This window comes from Loxodonta africana, chromosome 6 (assembly GCF_030014295.1).
Source record: "Loxodonta africana isolate mLoxAfr1 chromosome 6, mLoxAfr1.hap2, whole genome shotgun sequence".
Taxonomy (NCBI): Eukaryota; Metazoa; Chordata; class Mammalia; order Proboscidea; family Elephantidae; genus Loxodonta; species Loxodonta africana.
The window spans coordinates 4,775,764-4,783,691 of NC_087347.1; the positions used below are offsets into that span (position 1 = coordinate 4,775,764).

At 52.8% G+C, this 7,928-nt stretch overlaps 1 protein-coding gene across 7 annotated transcripts in view; it reads right to left on the bottom strand.

Annotated features, from left to right (window-relative positions):
• The window catches only part of UBE2F (ubiquitin conjugating enzyme E2 F (putative)), a 45,019-nt gene extending 38,240 nt beyond the window's left edge, over nucleotides 1–6,779 (bottom strand). For all 7 annotated transcript variants that reach the window (XR_010322198.1, XR_010322200.1, XR_010322199.1 and 4 more), the window contains exons 1-2: nucleotides 6,659–6,779; nucleotides 2,287–2,420 (exon numbers count right to left, since the gene is read on the bottom strand). Coding sequence is in view for 2 of the 7 variants with exons in the window: in XM_064286458.1 (XP_064142528.1) it covers nucleotides 2,287–2,404 (118 nt within the window). In the remaining 5 variants the exon portion in view is untranslated. The remainder of the gene's footprint in view (nucleotides 1–2,286; nucleotides 2,421–6,658) is intronic.
• Nucleotides 6,780–7,928: the final 1,149 nt, after the last annotated feature.

Sequence of the window (7,928 nt, forward strand, 5' to 3'; positions counted from 1 at the left end):
GCTTAAATGAGCCATCGAAGAGGCAGAAAGAGGGCACTTCACTACCATGAAGAAGAGTCAGGCTGGGAACTCTTCCTTTGGACTTGTGCCCCTGTGCTGAGAACCTCCTAGACCCAAAAGAGAACTGTAACACCGGAAACAGCACAAGATGTTGAGAAGCAGCAACAGAGAACAATGACAGCAAAACCAGGAGACATTCATGAGATGGCATGGTGGGCTTCTCAGCCCACGGAGCAAGGTGGCTACAGTGGGTGTGCTGACCTACGGACCAGAGATCTGAGTACCTGTTGATTGAAACTCGCTGGCACAGTGGACTGCCTTTGAGCATTTACTGGTGGAGCTAAAGACCTTTTTAACACTTGCCTAAGCAGGGCAGGGGCCGAGGGGCCGAGGATCAGAAAGAGGTCTGCCTGCGGGCACCGCTAAGAAAAAGCTGTCCTGATCAAAGAACTGTATCTTGAGCCACTCCTGATCCTGAACCGTAAGCTGTTACTTCCCTAGTAAACCTTGTAATCGTGAGTATCATCTGTGAGTTGTGTGGCCGCTGCAATGAAATATCAAACACAGTAGAAAAGCAGAGCGCCATGGGAGGGACAGCTGCTGTCAGAACAGGTACAGGTTGGAGGGTGGAGGTGTGTCTGAGCTCTACCTCACAGCCATCAGCCTTTAGCTAAGGCTGTTTCTCTCTCCTCCCCCGTCTGAAATTAGAAGAGGTCAGATGCCCCTCCTCCCCCAGTGCCATTCTTACACTCCACCTTTAACCTATCAGTCACCAGGCTACTTTTTCCCAGAGCCAAGTCAAGACCCTCAGGCAGGAGGAGAATAAGGCAGAATACATGTCCTGTCTCACCAGCCAAACCCTTCCTGTTCCCTTTCCTTCCCAGGCTTAGCAGTGGTTCTCTTCTAGGAAAGCCGAACACACTGTTTCTAATACACAAGCTCTCCTGTCAGAAGATGCACTTCAAGACAGACAAACATCGGCAATCCCCAAATTGTTACCTAATAAAACTGAAGACAGGCAGTTGTAACAAACAACTGAACCCTTCCTGGTTTTCTAGTTGCTATATTCTTAAGAGGAAACCCTGGTGGCGTAGTGGTTAAGTGCTATGGCTGCTAACCAAAGGGTTGGCAGTTCGAATCCGCCAGGTGCTCCTTGGAAACTCTATGGATGGGGCAGTTCTACTCCGCCTTATAGGGTCGCTATGGGTTAGAAACAACTCGACGGCACTGGGTTTGGGTTTTGTTTTTTTTTTTAATACATGTAAGAAGTATAAACACATGTTGTAAAATAAAAGTACTGCAAATTATAAGCCCCCAAAGGTCAGGAACTGCTTTATGTTTTGGAGTCTTTGTCACCCTAGGAAATGAGTAAACGCAAAATGTATACGAACACACAAAGGCACGCATTTTCACACACACATCTGCTGAACCCTCCCCAACGATACAGCCCTCAATCAGCACGGAGAGCTACATGGCTACAGCTCCAGGGTGCTGGTCAGCTGTTAATTCCTTGAAGAGAACTAAGTTTGCACAAGGCTGTCCTTCGGCTTTTGACCTGAATAAAATGTGTTCCCTAAGGATCTTAAACCAAAAAAAAACAAAAACAAAAAACACCCTGTTGCTGACCAGTCGATTCCAATTCATGGCGACCCTATAGCAACCCCCCTCGTGGCGTAGTGGTTAAGTGCTGTGGCTGCTCACCAAAAGGTCAGCAGTTTGAATCCATCAGGTGCTCCTTGGAAACCCTATGGGGCAGTTCTACTCTGTCCTACAGGGTCGCTATGAGTCAGAATGGTTTGGATTTTTGTTTTTTTAATTCAACCCCCTCCCTTTATGGACAGGAAACTATGGTTCTGAGAAGTCAGGAAGAGATGGTACACACACACACACACACACACACTCTCTCTCTCTCTCACACTCACACGTGTGCATACACTCTCTCTCACTCTCATACTCACACTCACACATGCACACACTCTCACGCCCAATCGCGTGAGACAGCACCAAACACGCCTGGGCCTGCTGACTCCCAGGGCCTTGTTCTTGGCGCTAGCATGCCGGTAGACCCCATAAAGGACACTCCGAGTGTACAAGACACTCTGGTTTCTACTACCATTTCCTTGCCATTCACGTTCTCAGTGTCTGCACAGCACCAAGGCCTTCCGTGGTTAGATTTTTAAAAATTTTCAAACAGATACTCTATTCAGCCACAGGCTGCTTCACATCCAACAGAGCTTCTACTCAAAGTTAACTCAGCTCTGTGGCAGCCCACGTGCACGTCATTACCTTTGACGAGCAGCTTGTCTCTCACAGACACCCTCCGGGTGGAGTCGGAAGCTGTGGCTGAGGAGCGGGGCCCTCTGAGACCGTCATCCCGCTTCAATTTGCTTGCCAGAGTTAGCATCACTGCTGCCTTTACCCTGAAAACAGGAATAAGCATGGTGTCAATGGCATGTCTCTAGACACCGACGTTCAGAAAAATGTACAGGTTTAAAAAGCTTTTCTCCCATACATCCCAGGTGCAATATTAAGACCGGATAACTTCATAACGAATTTGGGTGATCTCTACTCCATTCTCTATAGGTTGGATTTTTTAAAGTACAAATTAAAATTTAAACAAGAGAGAGTCACGCATTTAGCAAATATTTGCTGGGAACCCACTAGGTGCCAGGCGTGTGCCAGGCCCGGGAAGCAATGGTGACAAAACCCCATGGGGCACACGGTCTAGGGGAGTCCCCGGAGCACCTTGACCAGTGTGCCACTACCCCAAGGGGTCCGCACAGTCCACCATTGTCTCCGGTGATCCTGCTGTCACCCTGCAGTCCATTCTCCCACCACAGACTGAGGGACACAGTGCCCTCTTGGGGAACTCGGGGACCGCAATGCTTCATCTTCCTCCTTTCTTTAATAAAGGCTGTGGCAAACCAGGGTCCTCAAATTCCACAGCTGGGCAGGACCTCTACTCCTCATTCCCACTCCACTTCACAGCTGTGAACTCTGGACAATGGCGGCCCAGAAAGTGGGTGTCCAAGGCCACTCAGCTGACAGAAGCCACCCCATAAACACTGGTGTCCCTCCTGGGGATGATGGAAATACTTCCATCTTCAGTATGACAGTGTTTCAGGGGTGTAGACAGACATCAAAACTGTTCCAATTGTATTCTTTAAATACATGCTCTTTAGTGTACTTCAATTATACCTCGATAAAGTTGACAAAAATGTGAAAAACCCAACACTAGTGTCCTTGTTCCAGCTGCCATCTCCTCACAGATCTACACAGAGACATGGACCGCAGCCCAGAAACACACACATCTTCCAAGCTCCTCCCTGGGCGAGGGAGCTACTGGCTCTCCTGACGGGGTCATTTCACACAGGGGGAGGAGAGAGGCAGGAACACCTGTGTGGCCCCTGCCCACAGCTACCAGAGGACAACTGTGGAGAGCCCAGCTCCTGCTCCGTCCCCACCTGAAATGATCCTGTCAGGAACCCCGTAAGCAGATCTGGGTCACAAAGCACGTCCGCCTCCCTAGCCAAGTCATGGCCACAGGCCTGACTTGAGCACCTCAGTCCTGCCACGTGGTCAGGTCGCCTGATAGTGGGCCAAGATATACATCCTCTCCCGAGGGTCAGCTGGATGGTCAGCTAGACGCACCATTCACCACACAAAGTCCACTTGGCTTTTATCCTCTGGCTGACCTCGGCAATGCAAATCCAGCAAAAAATAAAAAACATGACAAAAGCATGTGGAAAGCACGTAGGCAGTATCATAATACACAGCCGGTGGAAGAGCAAGGGCCAAGGCACATGCCTGTCCATGCTGGGCTTCCCAGGGATCTGCACTGAAGCAGCCACCCCACAGAAAGAAAGGCTCAGCACCAGGAAAATTCTTCTGTGGTACTGCAGTCTGTGGACCGTTCTGAATTCCTTTTTACACCCTCCTACCACCCCACGGAAAACCTGGTGGCGTAGTGGTTAACAGCTACGGCTGCTGACCGTGAGGTCCACAGTTCAAATCCGCCAGGCGCTCCTTGGAAACTCTATGGGGCAGTTCTACTCTGTCCTATAGGGTCGCTATGAGTCAATCAACTTGACGGCAGTGGGTTTTGGTTTTACCACCCCACGGAAACCCTGGTGGCGTAGTGGTTAACCGCTATGGCTGCTAACCAAAACGCCGGCAGTTCGAATCCACCAGGTGCTCCTGGGAAATTCTATGGGGCAGTTCTACTTTGTTCTATAGGATTGCTATGAGTCGTAGTTGACTCAACAGCAGCGGGTCTGTTTTTTCTTGGTTACTACCCCCACGGGATCCCTGGTGGTGCAGTGGTTAAGAACTCAGCTGCTAACCATTATGTCAGCAGTTCAAATCTACCAGGTGCTCTTTGGAAATCCTATGGGGCAGTTCTATTCTGTCCTATAAGGTCACTATGAATCGGAATCAACGAGATGGCAACAGCTTTGTTTGTTATTTGGTTTACCACCCCACAAAGAAGCCCTGGTGGTGCAGTGGTTAAGCACTCGGCTGCTGAACAAAAAGGTCAGCGGCTGGAACCCCCTAGCTACCCCGCAGGATAAAGATGTGGCAGTCTGCTTCCCTAAAGATTACTGCCTTGGAAACCTATGGGGCAGTTCTACTCTGTCCCAGTGTCCCTATGAGTCAGAATCGACTTGATGGCAACAGATTTTTGGTACAACCCCACAGTTCTCTGCAGGCAATGCCCCACACTTACCCCAGAAAAGGTCAGGTTCCTGACTTATTTGTGGCCTTTAATAAAACACTGACTGTGCAAGGTAGAAAGAAAATAAACACTGATGTTTTCTTTTCCACAGAAGATAATGGGAGACTTGTTTCCCTAACAGTCTAGGAAATCAAATATACAATGGCCATCTATTTCTCCATTATTTGTATCATTCTCACATTCCACTTTAGGGATAAATCAAAGGTATAATTTGGGAATGTTTCCACAGTTGTTGTCTTAAATCTATACAAAGGGATCTGGGCAAAAATAATTATTCACACTGTCAGGGGTTAGTGGGATATTTGCAGGTGCTTCAGAATTCTCTTTTCTTCTTCGATAGGTTTCATATCTCAAGAATCTGGTTTAAAACTAAACTTCCCCTTTACTGCAAATGACCCTGACCGAGGCCACATTTTCAGTAAAACATCAGCTACTTTGAATACAGCATTCTCAGGCTCTAAATTCCACAAGTTGCCATTTTGCCCACTGAAGTTCCTCCTCTGGGTGCGACTTGCTTTCAGACTGTTCAAAGACGAGGATTCTGTGCCACTTTACGAGCTCAGCATTAGTGTGTGCAGTGGCAAAATCAGGCCATGCCACCTATGCAGGGACACCAGGGGCCAGTCAATTGGAGGTGTGCAGAACTTTCACTGACATTCCTTCTGCTCTTGAGAAGTCCCAATCCGTTAAAGGATGAACTGCAGAGAACACTCGACTTGTCCAACCAAAGAGGCCAGACAAGCCACCAAGAATCCACACCCCATCCTCCTTCTGAATGCAGTGCCGAGGAACCTCCCACCCGGTAGTGGTTCCCCCAGGTTGGATGGCCAACCTTTGGAGTCCAGCCCCATTTATTTTCAGTAATAAACCTGCCCCCTCCTGTTTCCTCTACTATATTAATGGCACCTATGCCCAGGTGGGGGTCATCAAGCCCCACACTACAAGCCTGGGGACTTCTGCCTCCAGACATCTCTCCCACCTGCCCCTTCCCCTTACCTGTGCGGGATCCCAGACCTTCGACCCCCTCCCCACACCAAGAATCCTCTGCACCAAGTAGGCCAGCCTCCACACGGTTCCCCCACACCCTGCTCATTTCTGGAAAGTTCTGTTCCTCCTGACACCCAGGACTGCAATGGCCCCCTTCCCTTCACCATCCCTTCCACGGAGTCTCCACCCAGATCCTAGCATCTCCTCCTCCAAGAAGCCTTCTCGGCGACTCCAATCCATCCTGATCCCACTTGGGCGCAGGAGGGAATGAGCACAGAAGGGCATAGGTACAACTGGGCAGGCTGCAAGGAAACTGAGCCCAGGGAGGGGAGGGCCACGCCCAAGATCACACACACCAGCGGAACCGGACCCAGAATCCCGGACGTGGACTCACTAATCCTTCCAAGATGTCCTCCCTGATCCTCGCCCTTCCCGGGGAAAATTTCCACACTGACCTTGGCGCCCCCAATTGTGGGAAGCGCCCCTGGGTCCCTCCCTCCATCCTTCCCACTGCAGGTAAGCTGGAAGGGGTGCTCACGACCACCCCCAGCCCGGGCTCACTGCTCCCAGGGCCTAGCGCGACTCCCACAGCAATCCACGGCCTGCGGCCACTCGGGAGCCGTGACCTCGGGTGCGGGCGCGGCCCCCCGTCCCTTCCCGGGAATTGGAGCCGGCGGCCCCCAGCAGGGGCGCGGGCCGGGTAGGGGTGCAGCGCCGCACAGGCCGGCCCGGCGGGGCTCGGGGCGGTGCCTGTCCCTGAAGTGCCCCCTGCCCGCGGGGCCACCCCGCCCGGCCCGTCCACCAGCGGGGCCTCGCAGCCCGGGGCCCCGGCCCGCCCGCGCCCGACCGGAGGAGCGCGGCCCGAGGCGGCCCGGCGCGAGCCCGGGGGCCCGGCCGGCGCGCCCTGCGCCCTCCCCGAAGAGCCGGCGGCCTCACCTGGGCACCCCGAGTCAGGTGAGGCGGCCCGGGGCCCAACACCATGCCCGGCCCGCTCGGCGGCGGCGGAGAGACGCGGCCCCTCACGGCGGCGCCGGCTCCGGGGCGGCGGGACCGGAAGTTGCGGGGCGGGGACTCGCCCGCTCTCTCCGGCGGTGTCCCGTCTGAGCCGGCGCTTTAAAAAAAAAATTCAAAGTGCCGAAGAACTTTATTGGGAGCCTGACCCGCGAACAGCGGCGTGCGCTGACGGGGCGCGGCTTGGCGGCGGCACGCTCTAGCCTCGCTGATTGGCAGAGGGCACTCCGAGGGGGCGGGCACAGATCTCGCGGCCCTGTTTGATTGGCGTGTGGCGACCAGGGGCGGGGCTTTGCGGACGCCTGGGGCCGCAGAGTTTCAGAGCCTATGCGCGAGGCGCATGCGCGTCTGCGCGGCTTTCGTGACCCATTCATTTCTGCAGGCCTTGGTTCCCGCTGCTCGCGCGGGAGGTGCGGCCCGGCCGGAGTTGACAGCCTCGGTGTGCGAAGCGCTCGCCGTGTGCCCAGCTCAGTGCCCGGAATGCAGAGGTCCGGGATTGCCCCGCAGCCTGCAGTGTAGACCGGTCGAGGGGGCCGGGACGGTGCGAGGTGCAGACGGTCCCCGCTGCGTGCATGCAGCGGACTGCGTGGACCCTTTCCTGTCCTCGCCTTGTGACTTTCAGTCCTCTTTCGATCTCTTTAAGCATTGTTTTTTAAATTGTTGAGACTATACGCCGCAGAACAAACACCAGTTCAACAATTTCTACATGTACAATTCAGTGACGTGGTGACGTTCTTTCTGGTTGTGCAACCATTCTCACCCTCCTCTGAAGTGTTCCTCCTGCTTAACATAAACTCATTTCGCCTCAAACTTCCTAACCTATCTTTGGGTTTGCTGCTGTCAATCTGATCCCATATAAAAACCAAACCTAAACCCAGTGCCGTCGAGTCGATTCCGACTCATAGGGACCCCTATATACAAACCAAAAAACCAAACCCGTTGGGTGGATTGCAACTCATAGTGACCTTATAGAACAGAGTAGAACTGCCCCATAGGGTTTCCAAGCAGCGCCTGGTGAATTCTAACTGCTGACCTTTTGGTTAGCGGTAGCTCTTAACCACTACGCAACCATGGTTTACCAACCTACGTAGATAATTCTTTAGAAGAGCACGGTGCTCAAGGCAGACGTTCCTTACAAATTGTTCTCTTTTTAGCTTGTTGCCTGCAAGTCCTGCCCATGTATTGTGTCTGCTGG